The sequence below is a fragment of the Oncorhynchus gorbuscha genome, unplaced genomic scaffold (assembly GCF_021184085.1).
Source record: "Oncorhynchus gorbuscha isolate QuinsamMale2020 ecotype Even-year unplaced genomic scaffold, OgorEven_v1.0 Un_scaffold_4035, whole genome shotgun sequence".
Classification (NCBI taxonomy): domain Eukaryota; kingdom Metazoa; phylum Chordata; class Actinopteri; order Salmoniformes; family Salmonidae; genus Oncorhynchus; species Oncorhynchus gorbuscha.
In genome coordinates, this window is record NW_025748147.1 from 1 (window position 1) to 26,206 (window position 26,206).

At 45.0% G+C, this 26,206-nt stretch overlaps 1 protein-coding gene across 1 annotated transcript; it reads right to left on the reverse strand.

Moving 5' to 3' along the window:
* Nucleotides 1-12,050: 12,050 nt before the first annotated feature.
* LOC124028324 (von Willebrand factor A domain-containing protein 3A-like) lies at nt 12,051-20,347 on the reverse strand (the record flags this gene model as incomplete). Its single annotated transcript, XM_046340428.1, has 8 exons — nt 20,124-20,347; nt 17,155-17,282; nt 16,991-17,014; nt 14,131-14,249; nt 13,713-13,793; nt 13,275-13,329; nt 13,054-13,155; nt 12,051-12,157 (listed from the first exon to the last, which is right to left on the reverse strand). Coding segments are annotated over exons 2-8 (611 nt in total), but the record flags the coding sequence as incomplete, so codon positions are not given.
* Nucleotides 20,348-26,206: the final 5,859 nt, after the last annotated feature.

Sequence of the window (26,206 nt, forward strand, 5' to 3'; positions counted from 1 at the left end):
ATTTTGCTTTCCCTTCTGTTCGTTTTCCCCCTGCTGGTCTTATTAGGTTCGTTCCCTTTTTCTCTCTCCTCCCTCTCTCTATCGTTCCGTTCCTGCTCCCAGCTGTTCCTATTCCCCTACTCAATCATCTAGTCTTTTCACACCTGTTCCTTATCTTGCCCTCTGATTAGAGTCCCTATTTCTCCCCTTGTTTTCCGTTTCTGTCCTGTCGGATCCTTGTATATTGTTCGCCGTGCTGTGTCTTTGTCTCGCCCTGTCGTGTCTTGTTTCCCTCAGATGCTGCGTGTGAGCAGGTGTCTGAGTCTGCTACGGTCGGTGCCTTCCGAGGCAACCTACAGTTAATGGTCGAGTCTCCAGTCTGTCCTCGTCACTACGAGTGGAATTAAGTTTTTTATGTTTTGTTTTCTGCTCTGATTGTCCAGGAGTATTGCCTATTTCCTTTACTGGAATAAAGACTCTGTTTTCGCCAAGTCGCTTTTGGGTCCTCATTCACCTGCATAACAGAAGGATCCGACCAAGAATGGACCCAGCGACTACAGATTCTCGTAACACTGCCGTCGAGATCCAAGGAGCCATGCTCGGCAGACACGAGCAGGAATTGTCTGCTGCTCGTCATGCCGTTGAGAACCTGGCCGCTCAGGTTTCTGACCTCTCTGGACAGTTCCAGAGTCTTCGTCTCGTGCCACCTGCTACTTCCTGGTCTGCCGAGCCTCCGGAACCTAGGGTTAATAACCCACCTTGTTACTCCGGGCAGCCCACGGAGTGCCGCTCCTTTCTCACCCAGTGTGATATTGTGTTCTCTCTCCAACCCAACACATACTCTAGAGAGAGAGCTCGGGTTGCTTACGTCATATCACTCCTTACTGGCCGGGCTCGAGAGTGGGGCACAGCTATCTGGGAGGCAAGGGCTGATTGTTCTAACAATTACCTGAACTTTAAAGAGGAGATGATTCGGGTTTTTGATCGTTCAGTTTTTGGTAGGGAGGCTTCTAGGGCCCTGGCTTCCCTATGTCAAGGTGATCGATCCATAACGGATTACTCTATAGAGTTTCGCACTCTTGCTGCCTCTAGTGACTGGAACGAGCCGGCGCTGCTCGCTCGTTTTCTGGAGGGACTCCACGCAGAGGTTAAAGATGAGATTCTCTCCCGGGAGGTTCCTTCCAGTGTGGACTCTTTGATTGCACTCGCCATCCGCATAGAACGACGGGTAGATCTTCGTCACCAAGCTCGTGGTAGAGAGCTCGCGTTAACGGTGTTTCCCCTCTCTGCATCGCAACCATCTCCCTCCTCTGGCTCAGAGACTGAGCCCATGCAGCTGGGAGGTATTCGCATCTCGACTAAGGAGAGGGAACGGAGGATCACCAACCGCCTGTGCCTCTATTGCGGACTTGCTGGACATTTTGTCAATTCATGTCCAGTAAAAGCCAGAGCTCATCAGTAAGCGGAGGGCTACTGGTGAGCGCTACTACTCAGGTCTCTCCATCAAGATCCTGTACTACTATGTCGGTCCATCTACGCTGGACCGGTTCGGGTGCTACATGCAGTGCCTTGATAGACTCTGGGGCTGAGGGTTGTTTTATGGACGAAGCATGGGCTCGGAAACATGACATTCCTCTCAGACAGTTAGGGAAGCCTACGCCCATGTTCGCCTTAGATGGTAGTCATCTCCCCAGTATCAGATATGAGACACTACCTTTAACCCTCACAGTATCTGGTAACCACAGTGAGACTATTTCCTTTTTGATTTTCGTTCACCTTTTACACCTGTTGTTTTGGGTCATCCCTGGCTAGTATGTCATAATCCTTCTATTAATTGGTCTAGTAATTCTATCCTATCCTGGAACGTTTCTTGTCATGTGAAGTGTTTAATGTCTGCTATCCCTCCCGTTTCTTCTGTCCCCACTTCTCAGGAGGAACCTGGCGATTTGACAGGAGTGCCGGAGGAATATCATGATCTGCGCACGGTCTTCAGTCGGTCCAGAGCCAACTCCCCTTCCTCCTCACCGGTCGTATGATTGTAGTATTGATCTCCTTCCGGGGACCACTCCTCCTCGGGGTAGACTATACTCTCTGTCGGCTCCCGAACGTAAGGCTCTCTAGGATTATTTGTCTGTGTCTCTTGACGCCGGCACCGTAGTGCCTTCTTCCTCCCCCTGCCGGGGCGGGGTTTTTTTGTTAAGAAGAAAGACGGTACTCTGCGCCCTGCGTGATTATCGAGGGCTGAATGACATAACGGTTAAGAATCGTTATCCGCTTCCCCTTATGTCATCAGCCTTCGAGATTCTGCAGGGAGCCAGGTTCTTTACTAAGTTGGACCTTCGTAACGCTTACCATCTCGTGCGCATCAGAGAGGGGACGAGTGGAAAACGGCGTTTAACACTCCGTTAGGGCATTTTGAGTACCGGGTTCTGCCGTTTGGTCTCGCTAATGCGCCAGCTGTTTTTCAGGCATTAGTTAATGATGTTCTGAGAGACATGCTGAACATCTTTGTTTTTGTCTACCTTGACGATATCCTGATTTTTTCACCGTCACTCGAGATTCATGTTCAGCACGTTCAACGTGTACTCCAGCGCCTTTTAGAGAATTGTCTCTACGTGAAGGCTGAGAAGTGCTCTTTTCATGTCTCCTCCGTCACTTTTCTCGGTTCTGTTATTTCCGCTGAAGGCATTCAGATGGATCCCGCTAAGGTCCAGGCTGTCAGTGATTGGCCCGTTCCAAGGTCACGTGTCGAGTTGCAGCGCTTTCTAGGTTTCGCTAATTTCTATCGGCGTTTCATTCGTAATTTCGGTCAAGTTGCTGCCCCTCTCACAGCTCTTACTTCTGTCAAGACGTGTTTAAGTGGTCCGGTTCCGCCCAGGGAGCTTTTGATCTTCTCAAGAAACGTTTTACGTCCGCTCCTATCCTCGTTACTCCTGACGTCACTAAACAATTCATTGTCGAGGTTGACGCTTCAGAGGTAGGCGTGGGAGCCATTCTTTCCCAGCGCTTCCAGTCTGACGATAAGGTTCATCCTTGCGCTTATTTTTCTCATCGCCTGTCGCCATCGGAACGCAACTATGATGTGGGTAACCGCGAACTGCTCGCCATCCGCTTAGCCCTAGGCGAGTGGCGACAGTGGTTGGAGGGGGCGACCGTTCCTTTTGTCGTTTGGACAGACCATAAGAACCTTGAGTACATCCGTTCTGCCAAACGACTTAATGCACATCAAGCTCGTTGGGCGTTGTTTTTCGCTCGTTTCGAGTTTGTGATTTCTTACCGTCCGGGTAGTAAGAACACCAAGCCTGATGCCTTATCCCGTCTCTTTAGTTCTTCTGTGGCTTCTACTGATCCCGAGGGGATTCTTCCTTATGGGCGTGTTGTCGGGTTGACAGTCTGGGGAATTGAAAGACAGGTTAAGCAAGCACTCACGCACACTGCGTCGCCGCGCGCTTGTCCTAGTAACCTTCTTTTCGTTCCTGTTTCTACTCGTCTGGCTGTTCTTCAGTGGGCTCACTCTGCCAAGTTAGCTGGTCATCCCGGCGTTCGAGGTACTCTTGCTTCTATTCGCCAGCGCTTTTGGTGGCCTACTCAGGAGCGTGACACGCGCCGTTTCGTGGCTGCTTGTTCGGACTGCGCGCAGACTAAGTCGGGTAACTCTCCTCCTGCCGGTCGTCTCAGACCGCTTCCCATTCCTTCTCGACCATGGTCTCACATCGCCTTAGACTTCATTACCGGTCTGCCTTTGTCTGCGGGGAAGACTGTGATTCTTACGGTTGTCGATAGGTTCTCTAAGGCGGCACATTTCATTCCCCTCGCTAAGCTTCCTTCCGCTAAGGAGACGGCACAAATCATCATCGAGAATGTGTTCAGAATTCATGGCCTCCCGTTAGACGCCGTTTCAGACAGAGGTCCGCAATTCACGTCACAGTTTTGGAGGGAGTTCTGTCGTTTGATTGGTGCGTCCGTCAGTCTCTCTTCCGGGTTTCATCCCCAGTCTAACGGTCAAGCAGAAAGGGCCAATCAGACGATTGGTCGCATACTACGCAGCCTTTCTTTTAGAAACCCTGCGTCTTGGGCAGAACAGCTCCCCTGGGCAGAATACGCTCACAACTCGCTTCCTTCATCTGCTACCGGGTTATCTCCGTTTCAGAGTAGTCTGGGTTACCAGCCTCCTCTGTTCTCATCCCAGCTTGCCGAGTCCAGCGTTCCCTCCGCTCAAGCGTTTGTCCAACGTTGTGAGCGCACCTGGAGGAGGGTGAGGTCTGCACTTTGCCGTTACAGGGCACAGACTGTGAGAGCCGCCAATAAACGTAGGATTAAGAGTCCTAGGTATTGTTGCGGCCAGAGAGTGTGGCTTTCCACTCGTAACCTTCCCCTTACGACAGCTTCTCGTAAGTTGACTCCGCGGTTCATTGGTCCGTTCCGTGTCTCCCAGGTCGTCAATCCTGTCGCTGTGCGACTGCTTCTTCCGCGACATCTTCGTCGCGTCTGTAAAGAATTGCTATTCTCTTATGCAAGTGATCAGCCTACTGCTAAATGCATGGCTACAACTCACAGTAAAGGATGTGGGGCCCCCTACAGGATAACTCACGCACACACACCCCCATCCAGCACACACACAGTCCCCTTTAGCTGAACGGATGTGACGGCGGGATTCGAGAGTGACGGACGGCCCAGCTGAGCCAATGGCGGAAGACTACAGACGGACGGCCCAGCTGAGCCAATGGCGGAAGACTACAGACGGACGGCCCAGCTGAACCAATCAAAAGATCCGATCTCCCAGGATCAACCTACTTTCTGTTTTGTATAAATTGTATTGTAACGGTTCACTCTTTCTCTTTTTCCTGCTGTTCTGTGCGAGCGAATGGGAGAGCCGTATATACGTGTACCAGATATTCTCACTCTGAATAAATCTGTCGCTTGTCGTACAATCTACCACCTTGTCTGAATCGATCCTTAACCGGCTCACCCTTCTACATATCCTTTTATCAACACGTCCATCCTGTCTTCCATGTCTCCTGTGTCAAGCCCTTTCTTCGCACCCCCGTTCGTCTTCCCTCCCCCCCGTCCTTGTCGAGAGCGCACCTATTTACAAGGTACGTAGGATCATGGACATGCGTTCTCGGGGACGGGGTCATCAATACTTAGTGGATTGGGAGGGTTACGGTCCTGAGGAGAGGAGTTGCGTTCCGTCTCGGGACGTGCTGGACCGTTCGCTGATTGATGATTTCCTCCGTTGCCGCCAGGATTCCTCCTCGAGTGCGCCAGGAGGCGCTCGGTGAGTGGGGGGGTACTGTCATGTTTTGTCTTATATTGTCTTGTCATTTTGCTTTCCCTTCTGTTCGTTTTCCCCCTGCTGGTCTTATTAGGTTTGTTCCCTTTTTTCTCTCTCCCTCCCTCTCTCTCTTCTCTCTATCGTTCCGTTCCTGCTCCCAGCTGTTCCTATTCCCCTACTCAATCATCTAGTCTTTTCACACCTGTTCCTTATCTTGCCCTCTGATTAGAGTCCCTATTTCTCCCCTTGTTTTCCGTTTCTGTCCTGTCGGATCCTTGTATATTGTTCGCCGTGCTGTGTCTTTGTCTCGCCCTGTCGTGTCTTGTTTCCCTCAGATGCTGCGTGTGAGCAGGTGTCTGAGTCTGCTACGGTCGGTGCCTTCCCGAGGCAACCTACAGTTAATGGTCGAGTCTCCAGTCTGTCCTCGTCACTACGAGTGGAATTAAGTTTTTTATGTTTTGTTTTCTGCTCTGATTGTCCAGGAGTATTGCCTATTTCCTTTACTGGAATAAAGACTCTGTTTTCGCCAAGTCGCTTTTGGGTCCTCATTCACCTGCATAACACACACAGCAGTTAATACCAACTGAAATGCATGAGCACACAAATGGTATGGCTCTATCTAAAACATATTGATAAATGGATAAAAGGATGGAAAGACATATACTTGAAGTCAGATGTTTACATACACTTAGGTTGGGGTCATTAAAACTTGTTTTTCAACCACTCCACAAATGTAGTGTTAACAAACTATAATATTGGCAAGTCGGTTAGGACATCTACTTTGTGCCTGACACAAGTCATTTTTTCAACAATTGTTTACAGACAGATTATTTAACTTATAATTTACTGTATCACAATTCCAGTGGGTCAGAAGTTTACATACACTAAGTCGACTGTGCCATTAAACAGCTTGGTTTAATGATCTTCGTCTGTTGTTTGTAGAAAGTCAGACCGAAATGCAGCGTGTAGGTTACTCATGACTTTTAATGAAGCTAATACGGTACATGAAATAACAGAAGAAGAAAACAACAAACGAATGAAACTAATTACATTTACATTTACATTTAAGTCATTTAGCAGACGCTCTTATCCAGAGCGACTTACAAATTGGTGCATTCACCTTATGAGATCCAGTGGAACAGTCACTTTACAATAGTGCATCTAAATCTTAAAGGGGGGATACTTATCCTATCCTAGGTATTCCTTAAAGAGGTGGGGTTTCAGGTGTCTCCGGAAGGTGGTGATTGACTCCGCTGTCCTGGCGTCGTGAGGGAGTTTGTTCCACCATTGGGGGGCCAGAGCAGCGAACAGCTTTGACTGGGCTGAGCGGGAGCTGTACTTCCTCAGTGGTAGGGAGGCGAGCAGGCCAGAGGTGGATGAACGCAGTGCCCTTGTTTGGGTGTAGGGCCTGATCAGAGCCTGGAGGTACTGAGGTGCCGTTCCCCTCACAGCTCCGTAGGCAAGCACCATGGTCTTGTAGCGGATGCGAGCTTCAACTGGAAGCCAGTGGAGAGAACGGAGGAGCGGGGTGACGTGAGAGAACTTGGGAAGGTTGAACACCAGACGGGCTGCGGCGTTCTGGATGAGTTGAAGGGGTTTAATGGCACAGGCAGGGAGCCCAGCCAACAGCGAGTTGCAGTAATCCAGACGGGAGATGACAAGTGCCTGGATTAGGACCTGCGCCGCTTCCTGTGTGAGGCAGGGTCGTACTCTGCGGATGTTGTAGAGCATGAACCTACAGGAACGGGCCACCGCCTTGATGTTGGTTGAGAACGACAGGGTGTTGTCCAGGATCACACCAAGGTTCTTAGCGCTCTGGGAGGAGGACACAATGGAGTTGTCAACCGTGATGGCGAGATCATGGAACGGGCAGTCCTTCCCCGGGAGGAAGAGCAGCTCCGTCTTGCCGAGGTTCAGCTTGAGGTGGTGATCCGTCATCCACACTGATATGTCTGCCAGACATGCAGAGATGCGATTCGCCACCTGGTCAGTGGCCTATCTGGTGACTAACACTAAGACAGGTACAATCACCCACGAAATACAACGCACACACAGGCTACCTAAATACGGTTCCCAATCCGAGACAACTAGAATCAGCTGACTCCAATTAGGAATCGCCTCAGGCAGCCAAGCCTAACTAGACACACCCCTAATAAATACACACTCCTAATTAATGCAAACCCCAATACGAAATACAACATATAAACCCATGTCACACCCTGGCCTACCCAAACATTTGAGGTTAAGGTTGTCTGGCCGATCTAGAAGATCTTGGTAGACTGGCACTTCTGGCGGATTCAGGCAGACTGGTGACGCTGGGCCGACAGGAGACTCCGGCAGCACAGGAGAGGAGAAAGGCTCTGGCTGAGCTGAACAGGCGGGAGACTCCAACAGTGCAGGAGAGGAGAAAAGCTCTGGCTGCGCTGAACAGGCGAGGCGCACTGGACGCGCTGGGCCGACTGGTAGCACTGGTGGCGCTGGACAGACAGGAGACTCCGGCAGCGCCGGAGAGGAGAAAGGCTCTGGCTGCGCTAAACAGGCTGGAGACTCCGATAGCACAGGAGGGGAGAAAAGCACTGGCTGTGCTGAACAGGCGATGCGCACTGGACGCGCTGGGCCGACTGGGAGCACTGGTGGCGCTGGACAGACAGGAGACTCCGGCAGCGCAGGAGAGGAGAAAAGCTCTGGCTGCGCTAAACAGGCGAGGCGCACTGGAGGCCTGGTGCGTGGTGCTGGAACTGGTGGTACTGGTGCGAGGACACGCACAGGAAGCCTGGTGCGGGGAGCTGCTACCGGAGGACTGGTGTGTAGAGGTGGCTCTGGATAGACCGGACCGTGCAGGCGCACTGGAGCTCTAGAGCACCGAGCCTGCCCAAGCTTACCTGGCTCGATGCCCACTCTAGCCCGGCCAATAGGAAGGGCTGGTATGTGTCGCAGCTGGCTCTGCACCCGCACTGGAAACACTGTGCGCTCCATAGCATAACACGGTGCCTGCCCGGTCTCTCTAGCCCAACGGTGAGCACAGGGAGTATGCGCAGGTTTCCTACCTGGCATAACTATTCTCCCTTTTAGCCCCCAATATTTTTTGGGGGGTGACTTTCCGGTTTCCAACCGCGTCGCCGTGCTGCCTCCTCATACATACGCCTCTCCGCTTTAGCTGCCTCTATTTCCTCCTTGGGACGGCGATATTCTCCCGGCTGCTCCCAGGGTCCTTGACCGTCTAATTCCTGCTCCCATGTCCAAATCTCCAAATGATGCATTCTCTCCCATTGCAACTGCTCTTCACGATTAACAGGGAGAGTAGGCTCAGGTATGTTTCCTGACTCAGCCACTCTCTCTCTGCGCTTTCCCCTGTTACCTTCAGTCTTCGCTCTGTATAGCAATGCTTTCCTTCTCGATTCCATCCGTGTATAGCCCTCTTCGCATTGCTGTAGGGAATCCCAGGCGGGCTCTTGCACTCGCTCTGGGTCGGCTGCCCACCTGTCGATTTCTTCCCACGTCGTATAATCCTTGCTTCTGCCGTCCATATCGTCCTCCTTTAGCTCCTGCCAGTTCACACGCTGCTCGGTCTGTGAATCGTGGTGGGTGATTCTGTAATGATCTTCGTCTGTTGTTTGTAGAAAGTCAGACCGAAATGCAGCGTGTAGGTTACTCATGACTTTTAATGAAGCTAATACGGTACATGAAATACGGTACATGAAATAACGGAAGAAGAAAACAACAAACGTATGAAACTAATACAGCCTATCTGGTGACTAACACTAAGACAGGTACAATCACCCACGAAATACAACACGCACACAGGCTACCTAAATACGGTTCCCAATCCGAGACAACTAGAATCAGCTGACTCCAATTAGGAATCGCCTCAGGCAGCCAAGCCTAACTAGACACACCCCTAATAAATACACACTCCTAATTAATACAAACCCCAATACGAAATACAACATATAAACCCATGTCACACCCTGGCCTACCCAAACATATAACAAAAACACAAGATACAATGACCAAGGCGTGACACTTGGAAAATTCCAGAAAATGATGTCATGGCTTTAAAAGCTTCTGATAGGCGAAGACAATTGAAGGTGTACCTGTGAGTCAATTGGAGGTGTACCTGTGAGTCAATTGGAGGTGTACCTGTGAGTCAATTGGAGGTGTACCTGTGAGTCAATTGGAGGTGTACCTGTGAGTCAATTGGAGGTGTACCAGTCAATTGGAGGTGTACCTGTGGATGTATATCAAGGCCTACCTTCAAACTCACTGCCTCTGCTTGACATCATGGGAAAATCAAGACATCAGCCAAAACTTTTGACACAAAATTGTAGACCTCCACAAGTCTGGTTCAGCCTTGGGAGCAATTTCCAAACGCCTGAAGGTACCACGTTCATCTGTACAAACAATAGTACGCAAGTATAAACACCATGGGACCATGCAGCCGTCATACCGCTCAGGAAGGAGACGCATTCTGTCTCATAGAGATAAACGTACTTTGGTGTGAAAAGTGCAAATCAATCCCAGAACAACAGCAAATGACCTTCTGAAGTTGCTGGAGGAAGCAGGTACAAACGTATCTATATCCACAGTAAAACGAGTCCTATATCGACATAACCTGAAAGGCCACTCAGCAAGGAGGAAGCCACTGCTCCAAAACCACCATAAAAAAGCCAGACTACGGTTTGCAACTGCACATGGAGACAAAGATTGTACTTTTTGGAGAAATGTCCTCTGGTCTGATGAAACAAAAATAGAACTGTTTGGCCTAATGACCATCATTTTATGTTTGGAGGAAAAAGGGGGAGGCTTGCAAGCTGAAGAACATCATCCCAACCGTGAAGCACGGGGGTGGCAGAATCATGTTGTGGGGGTGCTTTGATGCAGGAGGGACTGGTGCACTTCACAAAATAGATGTCATCACAAGGAAATAAAATTATGTGGATATATTGAAGCAACATCTCAAGAGATCAGTCAGGAAGTTAAAGCTTGGTCACAAATGGGTCTTCCAAACAGACAATGACCCCAAGCATACTTCAAAGTTGAATGGCTTAAAGACAACCAAGTCAAGGTATTAAAGTGGCCATCGCAAAGCCCTGACCTCAATCCTATAGAACATTTGTGGGCAGAACTGAAAAAGCTCTTGCGAGCAAGGAGACCTGCAACCTGACTCAGTTACACCAGCTCTGTCAGGAGGAATGGGACAAAATTCACCCAACTTATTGTGGGAAGCTTTTGGAAGGATACCCGAAACGTTTGACCCAAGTTAAACCATTTAAAAGCAATGCTACCGAATACTAATTGAGTGTATGTAAACTTCTTTTTACTAGGACTAAATGTCAGAAATTGTGAAAAACTGAGTTTTAATGTATTTTGCTAAGGTGTATGTAAACTTCAGAATTCAACTGTATATACTTCCAACAATAAGAACAACAAAAACAAAATAGCATTAAGTGTGTATCTGGACGTTTCACACAGAACTTGTATTTGATCTATTTGTATTCTAACCCAACACTGTAGCTCTATTCCCTCCTACAGTACTAGATCAGCTGTATGTTGTTCTATTTCATCGAGGAAACATGAGTGTATTACTCTACCTGAAAATATGGGCGTCCCCCAAACTATTCACAGTTTATGTTTTCACAAACCAGTGTAGGAATGGACAGTTTTTAAAAAGCAGAGATACACTTAACTGTAGGAATTAGTGATGATCTATGAGGGTATTAAAAGATGGAACGCTTAACATTTATTTACACTAATAGATACTAAAATGTTCAGTATGAAAACACATTCTGTTTGTATTATTTGGCATTGGTGTTGAATACAGCCAGTCAGTTACCACAGAACAGTGCACAGTAGCTCTCAATGTCCCTTACTCTTCCCTCTGTGTGTGTGTGTGTGTGTCTTCCTCTACTAACACAGGCACAAACTGTTCTCGCATGTACACACGCATTCCCAAATGACTCATCTAAAATAACACAAGAGCCATAAGAAGCATTTTAAAATAGACATTATACCCTAATGAAAATAAACGCAGGAGCGAGCTGAAATAAACAGTGGGCGCTGTGCTGGGTTAGGTCCGTGAGACTGCAGGGACACACACACAAAGGCCGTGAGACAGTCCAGCAGGCCTCTCCCCTCCAGCACCATGCTGTTACATCAACATCCAGAGTCCTCTGGTATCATCATGGAACTTGAGCTAAAGTGACTGGGCAGCCTTTTAAGGATACTATAGCAACATCTGAAAAATAATAGTATTTTATCCCACCAAAACACTTGAGGGATACATGTCAGTTATAATATCCTCTCAATGGTGAACAACTGGAATTCCTGAGTGGACTATTTTGTGGTTAAAAATAATATGCCTGTCACCCCTCTGGGTCAAAGGTGCAATCTGTAGTTTCCTTTCTGGTTAAAGAAAACTACTTGGCAGGCTGACGGGGTACCTAAATGTATAGCCACAGGAAGTAGTTTGGGGGAGGGTCTGGAAAAGCGTTTTGCCCACGCTGCAGACTGATATATCGGTCCGCTAATACAGGACTATTAAAGGCCCAGGGCACTACTTTTCAGATTTTTCTAAATGATATTTTTTCAACAACAAATTTTTTTCACATTTTTCAGGGGGTTCTGCAGCACCCTCAGCACCCTACTTCCTGCGGCTATGCCTAAATGGTGTGTGTATGTGTGTGAGCATGGATTATTTCAGCATTTAGTCTGATGGCCACGGGGGACAAAAAGGTTATGGGATACACTTTTAAAGCACAATGTTATGACCTCGATGACCTCTCTTAGGACTTCTCACCTGAAGGTGTCGACGTCTCTGGGGCCGTCCCAAAGGCTGTTGGTCTCAGTACCACAGGACATCAGGTACAGCTGACGCTTACAGCTGAGCTGCTCTTCTATCAGAGACTGACACACACACACACAAACATACACACATAAACACACACACATCCAATGCTTGCTGAGAGTCAAAGCCCATAGTAAATTAAGGAAATGATGAGGTGAAACAAGAGGTTTAAATGTCTATCTAGCTCGCCAGTAAATGAGAGGTGAAACCAGGGGTTTAAATATCTATTTATCTTACCAGTAAATGAGAGGTGAAACCAGGGGTTTAAATATCTATTTATCTTACCAGTAAATGATGAGGTGAAACCAGGGGTTTAAATATCTATTTATCTTACCAGTAAATGAGAGGTGAAACCAGGGGTTTAAATATCTATTTATCTTACCAGTAAATGATGAGGTTTTAAACCAATGATGTATACAAACTCTGGATTGCTGATGCAATATATTGGCCATTGAGAGGCTTTGAAGCCACTGGTCGGCCATTTTAGCACTACTTTGTAGGAGCAGTCCTCCATAAGAATGAATGGAATTCTACAGTATTTCAATTAAATGTTTCAAGGGCAAAATTACATGTATTTAATAATGTTTAAATTGTAGTGAGGACACTAATATTTGTATTCTCTAAAGAAATACTTTAAGGTCATTTTTAAAATAATTTTTCCTTTGTATGTTTAGCTCACATGATATAATTTAAAAGTATGCATCAAAGTGTCTGTAATAGAATAAACATGTCAAAAACTAATCTAGACATGAATAATTGCATTTTATAGCTTCCAAAATATTTTTTTCAAGAGAGGAGGAGTACCAAGATGCTGCATGGTAGCTTTATTACACCAGTCCGTCAGTCATCCAGGGTTTATAAACATCGCTGGGCGAAACCAGGGGCCTAAATGTATATCTATCTCACCAGTAAATGATAAGGTGAAACCAGTGGTTTAAATGTCTATCTATTTTACCAGGAGGTTCCTCTGTAGATCTGGCAGTCTGTCCTTGGTGCAGTTAACATCTGAGGTGTCAACTATGACCCCTACTCTGGACCCCTTCACCAGCCCAAACACCTGCCACACACACAGGGGAATGGCACAGTTAAACTGTCACTCTGGACACTTTAGGTTGTATAGCAATAGTTATATAGTGTATATGATGATGATTTATAAGAAGATCTACTATGCCATGCCTTCATACTTCCTTGGTTCAGCCATCTTATTCTGCCATGGTACAGCTCAATGGCCCTGTAGAGTCCAAACAACACATTCATTATCACAAACAGTGGCAGTCACGGTTGCAGCTGTGTGTGTGTGGGTGACAGCACTTGTTTTGTGTGTGTGTGTGTGCTTGCATGCCAGTGTGTGTATGTGTGCCTGTGCGTGCGTGGCACCACATGCCAGTGTGTGTGTGTGTGTTTGTGTGTGTGTGAGTTTGCACGCACGCATGTGTGTGTGTGTGTGTGTGTGTGTGTGTGTGTGTGTGTGTGTGTGTGTGTGTGTGTGTGTGTGTGTGTGTGTGTGTGTGTGTGTGTGTGTGTGTGTGTGTGTGTGTGTGTGTGTGTGTGTGTGTGTGTGTGTGTGCGTGTGTGCGTGTGTGCGTGTGTGCGTGTTAAGAGAGGAGTACTCACTGGTACAGCTGGAAGTCAAAGTGAATGAGTGCTGCAGCAGTGATCTCCAGCTGTCTGCTGTGGCCTCCGTCCTCCTCAGCACTGCCACCAACACAGAGAGGTCAGAGCAGGGGACAAGGGCAACTGCTATTAGGTCATAGTTCATACGTGGCCGTTCAGGCAGCCTTGCTCAGGCAATAACTGCCCAGATGGGATAAGTTGGATGCATAGGGCATTTGTAAAATGGAACCAGCTAGGCGTGCTAGGGACCTTGGCACGTATTAACAAAGCGTCTCAGTGTAAAAGATTTAGTATCAGGTCCATGCTCTTTTTCATTATGATTTCAGTCAAAAACTGATCCTAGATCAGCAGTCCTACTCTGATACTCTTTGTGAATATGGGCCCAGATATGTAAAGCTGGCCCCTGTCACACACTTGCCTGATCTTGGTGGTCCCATGTGAGAGGAGTGTTGATAGGGAGAGGCTGGAGCTGTAGAGACTGTGGGTCAGGAGCCAATCAGAGGAGCTCTTCCACTCCGCAGCCTGACCCTGTGACCTCTGGGTTACAGAGTGGAGCACAGACAGTAAGGTAGAGGACAGATACACTCTGAGGCTCACAACTACAGACATAAAGTAAGCCTTAGTACTATATACTGTATATAGAAACATTTAGAGGGATACAGACTAAGACATAAGGTAGGCCTATTGCACAGACAGCATTACAGACAGACAGGGGCAATACGGACTAAAACACAGACAGCATTACAGAAAGACAGGGGCAATACGGACTAAAACACAGACAGCATTACAGACAGACAGGGGCAATACGGACTAAAACACAGACAGCATTACAGACAGACAGGGGCAATATGGACTAAAACACAGACAGCATTACAGACAGACAGGGGCAATATGGACTAAAACACAGACAGCATTACAGAAAGACAGGGGCAATACGGACTAAAACACAGACAGCATTACAGACAGACAGGGGCAATACGGACTAAAACACAGACAGCATTACAGACAGACAGATACGGACTAAAACACAGACAGCATTACAGACAGACAGGGGCAATACGGACTAAAACACAGACAGCATTACAGACAGACAGGGGCAATACGGACTAAAACACAGACAGCATTACAGACAGACAGGGGCAATACGGACTAAAACACAGACAGCATTACAGACAGACAGGGGCAATACGGACTAAAACACAGACAGCATTACAGACAGACAGGGGCAATACGGACTAAAACACAGACAGCATTACAGACAGACAGGGGCAATACGGACTAAAACACAGACAGCATTACAGACAGACAGGGGCAATACGGACTAAAACACAGACAGCATTACAGACAGACAGGGGCAATACGGACTAAAACACAGACAGCATTACAGACAGACAGGGGCAATACGGACTAAAACACAGACAGCATTACAGACAGACACGGACTAAAACACAGACAGCATTACAGACAGACAGGGGCAATACGGACTAAAACACAGACAGCATTACAGACAGACAGGGGCAATACGGACTAAAACACAGACAGCATTACAGACAGACAGGGGCAATACGGACTAAAACACAGACAGCATTACAGACAGACAGGGGCAATACGGACTAAAACACAGACAGCATTACAGACAGACAGGGGCAATACGGACTAAAACACAGACAGCATTACAGACAGACAGGGGCAATACGGACTAAAACACAGACAGCATTACAGACAGACAGGGGCAATACGGACTAAAACACAGACAGCATTACAGACAGACAGGGACAATACGGACTAAAACACAGACAGCATTACAGACAGACAGGGGCAATACGGACTAAAACACAGACAGCATTACAGACAGACAGGGGCAATACGGACTAAAACACAGACAGCATTACAGACAGACAGGGGCAATACGGACTAAAACACAGACAGCATTACAGACAGACAGGGGCAATACGGACTAAAACACAGACAGCATTACAGACAGACAGGGGCAATACGGACTAAAACACAGACAGCATTACAGACAGACAGGGGCAATACGGACTAAAACACAGACAGCATTACAGACAGACAGGGGCAATACGGACTAAAACACAGACAGCATTACAGACAGACAGGGGCAATACGGACTAAAACACAGACAGCATTACAGACAGACAGGGGCAATACGGACTAAAACACAGACAGCATTACAGACAGACAGGGGCAATACGGACTAAAACACAGACAGCATTACAGACAGACAGGGGCAATACGGACTAAAACACAGACAGCATTACAGACAGACAGGGGCAATACGGACTAAAACACAGACAGCATTACAGACAGACAGGGGCAATACGGACTAAAACACAGACAGCATTACAGAAAGACAGGGGCAATACGGACTAAAACACAGACAGCATTACAGACAGATAGGGGCAATACGGACTAAAACACAGACAGCATTACAGAAAGACAGGGGCAATACGGACTAAAACACAGACAGCATTACAGACAGACAGGGGCAATACGGACTAAAACACAGACAGCATTACAGACAGACAGGGGCAATACGGACTAAAACACAGACAGCATTACAGACAGACAGGGGCAATACGGACTAAAACACAGACAGCATTACAGACAGACAGGGGCAATACGGACTAAAACACAGACAGCATTACAGACAGACAGGGGCAATACGGACTAAAACACAGACAGCATTACAGACAGACAGGGGCAATACGGACTAAAACACAGACAGCATTACAGACAGACAGGGGCAATACGGACTAAAACACAGACAGCATTACAGACAGACAGGGGCAATACGGACTAAAACACAGACAGCATTACAGACAGACAGGGGCAATACGGACTAAAACACAGACAGCATTACAGACAGACAGGGGCAATACGGACTAAAACACAGACAGCATTACAGACAGACAGGGGCAATACGGACTAAAACACAGACAGCATTACAGACAGACAGGGGCAATACGGACTAAAACACAGACAGCATTACAGACAGACAGGGGCAATACGGACTAAAACACAGACAGCATTACAGACAGACAGGGGCAATACGGACTAAAACACAGACAGCATTACAGACAGACAGGGGCAATACGGACTAAAACACAGACAGCATTACAGACAGACAGGGGCAATACGGACTAAAACACAGACAGCATTACAGACAGACAGGGGCAATACGGACTAAAACACAGACAGCGACGACACAGACAGTAATAACATGGAGAAAGAACTATAAAGACACAAACAAGATTTACCCCATTACACCGTGGATTCAGCATCTGAATGATTATACATTAGACACAAACAAACTACAAATCAATTCAATGCAATGCTTTCAAGGGAAGTCTAAACACTATTTATCCAGTGTTTGGAGATGGAGATAAAATGTATTTTTCAAGAGAGAACTTGACCAGCTCACCAGTAAGTCCTGTGTTTGGTTGACATGGGTGACCAGTAGACCATCGTCTCTGTGAGGGGCAGACAGAGACACATCTTCCCAGGGAGGGCAGTCATCTCTGAGGGAAGTACTGGCCGCTTCCATCACACCTGTTGTGAATGAACACCCAATAAAAACACACTATAACACCCAATAAAAACACAATATAAAACACACTGTATCTCCAACCTTCATTCAGAATGGCAATATTGTGCATCATGCAACCCTTGGTAACAGTGTGCAACCCATATGCAACACCTTTGGATAGGCCGGTGGATTATTAACATGGATAATTGGGCATCACCTCTGATCTAATGACAGACAACACAATATGACACTCTTGACATCTTCTAAAAGAGTTCCTCAAAGGCATCTGTAAGACCTGCCGAAGTACACTAACTAGCATCCTCTTTGCACACCCAGGCTGCATCACATCTGGCCGTGATTGGGAGTCCCATAGGACAGCGCACAGTTTGCCCAACGGTGTCCGTTTTTAGCCCGTGTAGGCCATCATTGTAGATAAGAATTTGTTCTTAACTGACTTGCCTAGTTAAATTTAAGTCAAAATAGTGCAGAACAATTGGAGACATCCAGTGTAGTTAGAAGAGTTCGTAGTGAGACACAGTTCAGACAGAGGCAGTAACCCTGTGAGCTCTGTGGCCACTGGGGAATAACAAAACAGCAGCACAGCACTGTCACAGACTGACTGGGGCTTCAGTGTAATCAATACCCATTGGTTCTGTTCATGAAGGATCTTAGCCATGCAGCCCTCTGTCAGACACCTGTCCACCAGAGGAGGTGGGAGGAGCTATAAAAGGATGGGCTCATTGTAATGACTGGAATGGAACAAATGGACCGGAAGAAGAAATACGGTTTCCATGTGTTCGATACTGTTCCATTAACTCCATTCCTGTTATTACAATGAGCCCATCCTCCTATAGCTCAGCCAACCAGCCTCCTCTGCTGTGCACAGACTTCCCAGGAGAGGATAAGAAGGGAGGGAGGGTAGGGCCTTCAGATATCTATCACCTGAAGCATGCGCACAACATACAAATACATGCACTAGACGCATGCATACCTGCCAATAGTGCTGAGCGATTAACCATTTTTTAAACGTTTTTTAAACAACTAATTGACCGACATAAATGATTTGAATTCAATTTTGTTCTTTTTTTCTGTGAGCTCAATGAGTTTTTCCAGAGATAAATCAAATCCAGTCTGAACTGTGCGATGTAGTAGTAGTTTCCAACAGGCCAATATTCCAAATAGTTTAACCCATAAAATGTGGTAATTAACTACAATGCCTTATTTACATCGAAGAACTACTAAAATAGAGATTTTGTCAGACAGCAAAGGCAGCAGCTCTATAGAGATGATGATGACTTGGAATGAAATACTGAAGAAATTAAAGAAAACAAACGTAATATACACAAAAACTGAATTATGTTATTAAAGTTGAATAAATGATGGTTAATAAGTAATAAGCAGTAAAGGGCAGTCACTACCATAATGGATCTTTTATTCATTGTTTTATTCTGTTTTGTTACAGCATTCAACCCACATAATGCTAAATGGATTTAACGTTGAAAAAAAAAATCTAAACCGAAATCAAAACAGTGATTATTTTTAGTAATCGAACCGAAACAGAACTGACCTCAAATAACACTAATCATAAAGCACTAATCCCTGAGCAGTACTTGACGATTTTGTGGATGTGTTTACATGGTTCTGCGCATGCTTCGGGTGATATAAATCTCAAGGCACTAGCAGCTCTTTGAAAAATGTATGTATACCGAACAAAAATATAAACGCAACATGTAAAGTGTTGGTCCCATGTTTCATGAGCTGAAATAAAAGATCCCAAAAATAGTCCAAATGCACAAAAAGCTTATTTCTCTAAAATGTTGTGCATTAATTTGTTTACATCCCTGTTAGTGAGCAATTCTTCTTTGCCAAGATAATCCATCCACCTGACAGATGTGGCCTATCAAGAAGCTGATTAAACAGTTGACAGTGCATGACAGAGCAAAAACCAAGCCATGAGGTGGAAGGAATTGTCGTAGAGCTCTGATACAGGATTGTGTCGAGGCACAGATCCGGGAAGGGTACCAAAACATGTCTGGAGCATTGAAGGTCCCCAAGAACACAGTGGCCTCCATCATTCTTAAATGGAAAAAGTTTGGAACCACCAACACTCTTTCTAGAGCTGGTTGCCTGGCCAAACTGAGCAATCGGGAGAGAAGGGCCTTGGTCAGGGAGGTGACCAAGGACCTGATGGTCACTCTGAAAGAGCTCCAGAGTTGCTCTGTGGAGATGGGAGGACCTTCCAGAAGGACAACCATCTCTGCAGCACTTCACCAATCAGGCGTTTATGGTAGAGTGGCCCGACAGAAGCCACTCCTCAGTAAACAGCCTGCTTGGAGTTTGCCAAAAATACATCGTTTTTGATTTGTCATTATTGGGTATTGTGTGTAGATTGATGAAGGGAAAATATATACATTTTAGAATAAGGCTGTAAAGTAACAAAATGTGGGAAAAGTTATGGGGAATACTTCCAGAGTGCACTGTATTTTGGGGGGTATATTGTCTCACATTCCTACCGCCAAAAACGACCAACTGCAAAAGACAACCGGTAAAGTATTGTACGTTAAAATGTAACGTTATTAAACATTCTGGCTTGTAGATGTGAGCGGAAACTTTGGTGTAAATTCTCATGTATGCCCAACTTCGGGTTTCCAGGCAAATCATTATCATATTCCCAGGATGGCCCTTTTTTAACCACATTGGTTTAAGGCATCATATTCTTAGACTACTCCTTATTTCAAGAAAAATACTATAGAGTTTTTGAAAACATGCAATTAAATTAGATCATAGCTGAATTAGATAGGATGCAGCAGAGTTTCAGAATCTTGTCATTTGTAAATTGATACAATTTCACCGGCGCGTTCTACCTTTGCTTGCAGGGTGGACAATCAGAGCGTCTTTCTCAAGACATTCTGAAGACGTAAAACATGGATGTGTCCGACAGGTGCCTCGCGACAGTTTATGCAATTATCGGTTTTGTCTCAAAGCTTCTTAAATTGTATATAAAGTTGTACAGATATATTGAGGGTGCTTCGCTGAGAGTTTTCGTGTGGAAAGTCGAGGCTGAGACAGTCGTAACCGACCCTCTTCAATGTTTCTCATCTCCAAGGTGACCGACAATTTCCGATCTGTGCACGTGAGTGCGCATTTTGAAAGAGAGCGCATAAATACGTAGAGGCAGGTAAAGGCATGGAACATAAAATACCTGTAACTGTATTGAAAAGAAAATGTTATATAGATTTAACATCTGAATCAAAACCGTTAATATTTTACCTGTAGGGTAGGCCTAGGCAGGCCTAATAACACTGTTCTCAGCCTGGTCTCATAGACTAGACGTAAAATAGTAAATATCAATTCGGGACACCAGCATAGTATGATATGTTACGTTTAGTAGTGTTGATAAGAGACATGGTTTCTTAAGGCAAAAACAAAAGTTGGATGGTTAGTCAGGGTGGGTGTATAACTCGAACCTCTAACAACCCAAAGATTGCAAGTTCGAATCTCATCAGGAGAACTTTAGCATTTGAGGTATTTAGCAACTTTTCAACTTCTTACTACTTTTTGCTTCTTTGTAACTACTTAGCATGTTAGCTAACCCTTCCTCTAACCTTAACCTTTTTAGCTAAACCTAACCTTAATTAACCCTTTAACCTAACTTCTAAACTTAACCCTAACCCCCAGCCTTAGCTAACATTATAATTGTAACATATCACACGTTTAGCATATTGTACATTTTGGAAAATTTGTAACATATAATACGAATTGTAATTCATAACATATCATACGAAATGGGTGATGGACACCCACAAATGAATACATACCATACATATCATAGAATGGGGTGTCTCCACGTACAGAATAATACGAAAGACTCAGAGACCAGGTTGCTGTTCTTGGCAGGCATGATCTATTCTGTTTGGCTTCCACTAAAAGTGTAGGCCCAAAGAGGGTTCATATAGCCTACGTTTTCCCCATCCCCTCTGGTAGGCCTATTGGTATTTTTATAAAGTCCATAACCCTGCCATTGTGAACAATTAAATATAATATATGCATTAAATATAATATACTCTTATTTCCACAAGGTGCTTGCTATGCATTGTATCAATGCACTCTAAAAAGAAAAGGGTCCTGGGGTATCCTTCAGGGCTTCTTCAAATCGAAACAATGGGGGAACCCCTATAAAGCCTTTAAAAGGGTTCTTATTATTAATAATACGCATAACAATAACACAATATTTTAGTTGTCTGTGTTTAGTATGATTTTAGTGGCAAAGCAGCATAAAGAAATCTAAATATGAGGTAAACTCCCAGCAGAGCCCCAAGTCCAATGGGTTTATCCTCTGGCCTGTTGATGTTAGTGTGTTGATGTTCTCTGTATCCATAGGCAGAATGAGTTTGCAGTGCATGGTGTTCAAACAGGTTTCCTGTTATATTCATCAGAGGTGTGGGGAGGGTGAAGTCTGTGAATCCCAAAAATAGTAATTATACAGATATTTAACAAAACATGCACACAACAGTATTCATACCTTGGTTTTTGTGTTAAATGTGAATGAAAAAAACTGTTTTGATGATGGTTTTCATACACATACCTTGTCCGTATTGTAGAGGCCTATTGGATTTTCATTGAAGAGGTAAGAGAAGAGGATGGTACATGTGATTTGCATAACATACCAATTGACATACTTTTGTATGCCTCCTCGTCTGTATACCTACAGACACAAAAGTGAGCAGTTCAGTCATCTGCACCCAATACAGCCAGCCTTCAACATATTATAGCCTGCAACATATTATAGCCTACATATTCTTACCTCTTTGTTGATTGATATCCATTGAATTGTGTCCAATTTCTGTTTTAGAAAGATTTTCACAAATATGAAAAGAGAGACGGTATCATTACAAAACAATATCCATTTAGATCATATAAGGGACCAACCTCAAATTGAGGAGATCTTTACATTTCTCAGTTAAGTACCTGCACCTGCTCTCCTTTCAAATTCAAATTGTCACGTTCTGACCTTTATTTCCTTTCTTTTGTCTTTATTTAGTATGGTCAGGGCGTGAGTTGGGGTGGGCAGTCTATGTTTATGTTTCTATGTTTTTTCTATTTCTGTGTTTGGCCTGATATGGTTCTAAATCAGAGGCAGCTGTTTATTGTTGTCCCGGATTGAGAACCATATTTAGGTAGCCTGGGTTTCACTGTTGGTTTGTGGGTGTTTGTTTCCGTGTGAGTGTTTGTCGCCACACGGTACTGTTTCGGTTTGGTTATTTCACATATTCGTTTATTGTTTTTGTATTTCATAGTGTTCAGTGCTTTTCTTATTAAAATCGTCATGAACACTTACCACGCCGCATATTGATCCGATCCTTACTCCTCTTCAGACAAAAAGGAGAAAATCTGCCGTTACACAAATCATGTTTCAGTTGGGCAGTTAGGTTCCTGCAAGAACCCCCACCAACTAAGGAGGTTCCTCGATGAACCCCACCTCCTATGGGGTTTTAGGAATAACCTTTTGGGGGCAATTTTCAGTGCCATGAACACTAAGGTTCTTCAAAGAACTTTGAGGATCTTAGAAGAACCCTTGTTGAACCCTTAATTTTTAGAGTGTAGGCTACAGCTTCCTGCCACTACAATGACCTCTCTCCTCACTGCTGCTTGGAGAAGGAGAGACTGCTGCAGCCTAGCTGGTATTATCTGCTCAGGTGAACTAAATCGAGTTGGAAGGCCATCAAATGAGCAGATGGGTACCACGTTTCCATCTAAGTGCATTTGGCAGCACTGACACAGTAATCTATCACAGTCAACAAACGTGAAAGCCATAACGCATAAAAAGCATGCATTTAGCAAGAAAAAACATTGTTGCATTCTATTCGAAAATCCTTCGAAAATCAAATGTTTCCATACGTATAATAATTTCTGTGAGATTATGTTCCTACACTTACCACCCACGTAACATAGGCCCCTATACATCAGCACCTGTCAGTGTGTAGGCTATAACATCTACAGAGATGACATGTCAGTGTCTAGGCTATACCACCTACAGAGATGATATCAGCACCTCCCAGTGTCTAGGCTATAACATCTACAGAGATGACATCAACACCTGTCAGTGTCTAGGCTATAACATCTACAGAGATGATATCAACACCTGTCAGTGTCTAGGCTATAACATCTACAGAGATGACATCAACACCTGTCAGTGTCTAGGCTATAACATCTACAGAGATAACATCAACACCTGTCAGTGTCTAGGCTATAACATCTACAGAGATGATATCAACACCTGTCAGTGTCTAGGCTATAACATCTACAGAGATGACATCAACACCTGTCAGTGTCTAGGCTATAACATCTACAGAGATGACATCAACACCTGTCAGTGTCTAGGCTATAACATCTACAGAGATGATATCAACACCTGTCAGTGTCTAGGCTATAACATCTACAGAGATGACATCAACACCTGTCAGTGTCTAGGCTATAACATCTACAGAGATGATATCAACACATGTCAGTGTCTAGGCTATAACATCTACATAGATGACATCAACACCTGTCAGTGTCTAGGCTATAACATCTACAGAGATGACATCAACACCTGTCAGTGTCTAGGCTATAACATCTACAGAGATGACATCAGCACCTGTCAGTGTCTAGGCTATAACATCTACAGAGATGATATCAACACCTGTCAGTGTCTAGGCTATAACATCTACAGAGATAACATCAACACCTGTCAGTGTCTAGGCTATAACATCTACAGAGATGATATCAACACCTGTCAGTGTCTAGGCTATAACATCTACAGAGATGACATCAACACCTGTCAGTGTCTAGGCTATAACATCTACAGAGATGACATCAACACCTGTCAGTGTCTAGGCTATAACATCTACAGAGATGATATCAACACCTGTCAGTGTCTAGGCTATAACATCTACAGAGATGACATCAACACCTGTCAGTGTCTAGGCTATAACATCTACAGAGATGATATCAACACATGTCAGTGTCTAGGCTATAACATCTACATAGATGACATCAACACCTGTCAGTGTCTAGGCTATAACATCTACAGAGATGACATCAACACCTGTCAGTGTCTAGGCTATAACATCTACAGAGATGACATCAGCACCTGTCAGTGTCTAGGCTATAACATCTACAGAGATGATATCAACACCTGTCAGTGTCTAGGCTATAACATCTACAGAGATGACATCAACACCTGTCAGTGTCTAGGCTATAACATCTACAGAGATGATATCAGCACCTCCCAGTGTCTAGGCTATAACATCTACAGAGATGATATCAACACCTGTCAGTGTGTAGGCTATAACATCTACAGAGATTACATGTCAGTTTCTAGGCTATAACATCTACAGAGATGACATCAACACCTGTCAGTGTCTAGGCTATAACATCTACAGAGATGATATCAGCACCTGTCAGTGTCTAGGCTATAACATCTAGAGAGATGACATCAACACCTGTCAGTGTCTAGGCTATAACATCTACAGAGATGACATCAACACCTGTCAGTGTCTAGGCTATAACATCTACAGAGATGATATCAGCACCTGTCAGTGTCTAGGCTATAACATCCACAGAGATGATATCAACACTTGTCAGTGTGTAGGCTATAACATCTACAGAGATGACATGTCAGTGTCTAGGCTATAACATCTACAGAGATGACATCAACACCTGTCAGTGTCTAGGCTATAACATCTACAGAGATGATATCAACACCTGTCAGTGTCTAGGCTATAACATCTACAGAGATGATATCAACACCTGTCAGTGTCTAGGCTACAACATCTACAGAGATGACATCAGCACCTGTCAGTGTCTAGGCTATAACATCTACAGAGATGACATCAACACCTGTCAGTGTCTAGACTATAACATCTCATAGATGATATCAGCACCTCCCAGTGTCTAGGCTATAACATCTACAGAGATGATATCAACACCTGTCAGTGTCTAGGCTATAACATCTACAGAGATGACATCAACACCTGTCAGTGTCTAGGCTATAACATCTACAGAGATGATATCAACACCTGTCAGTGTCTAGGCTATAACATCTACAGAGATGATATCAACACCTGTCAGTGTCTAGGCTATAACATCTACAGAGATGACATCAACACTTGTCAGTGTCTAGGCTATAACATCTACAGAGATGATATCAACACCTGTCAGTGTCTAGGCTATAACATCTACATAGATGACATCAACACCTGTCAGTGTGTAGACTATAACATCTACAGAGATGATATCAACACCTGTCAATGTGTAGGCTACAACACCTACAGAGATGACATCAACACCTGTCAGTGTCTAGGCTATAACATCTACAGAGATGACATCAACACCTGTCAGTGTCTAGGCTATAACATCTACAGAGATGATATCAACACCTGTCAGTGTCTAGGCTATAACATCTACAGAGATGACATCAACACCTGTCAGTGTCTAGGCTATAACATCTACAGAGATGATATCAACACATGTCAGTGTCTAGGCTATAACATCTACATAGATGACATCAACACCTGTCAGTGTCTAGGCTATAACATCTACAGAGATGACATCAACACCTGTCAGTGTCTAGGCTATAACATCTACAGAGATGACATCAGCACCTGTCAGTGTCTAGGCTATAACATCTACAGAGATGATATCAACACCTGTCAGTGTCTAGGCTATAACATCTACAGAGATGACATCAACACCTGTCAGTGTCTAGGCTATAACATCTACAGAGATGATATCAGCACCTCCCAGTGTCTAGGCTATAACATCTACAGAGATGATATCAACACCTGTCAGTGTGTAGGCTATAACATCTACAGAGATTACATGTCAGTTTCTAGGCTATAACATCTACAGAGATGACATCAACACCTGTCAGTGTCTAGGCTATAACATCTACAGAGATGATATC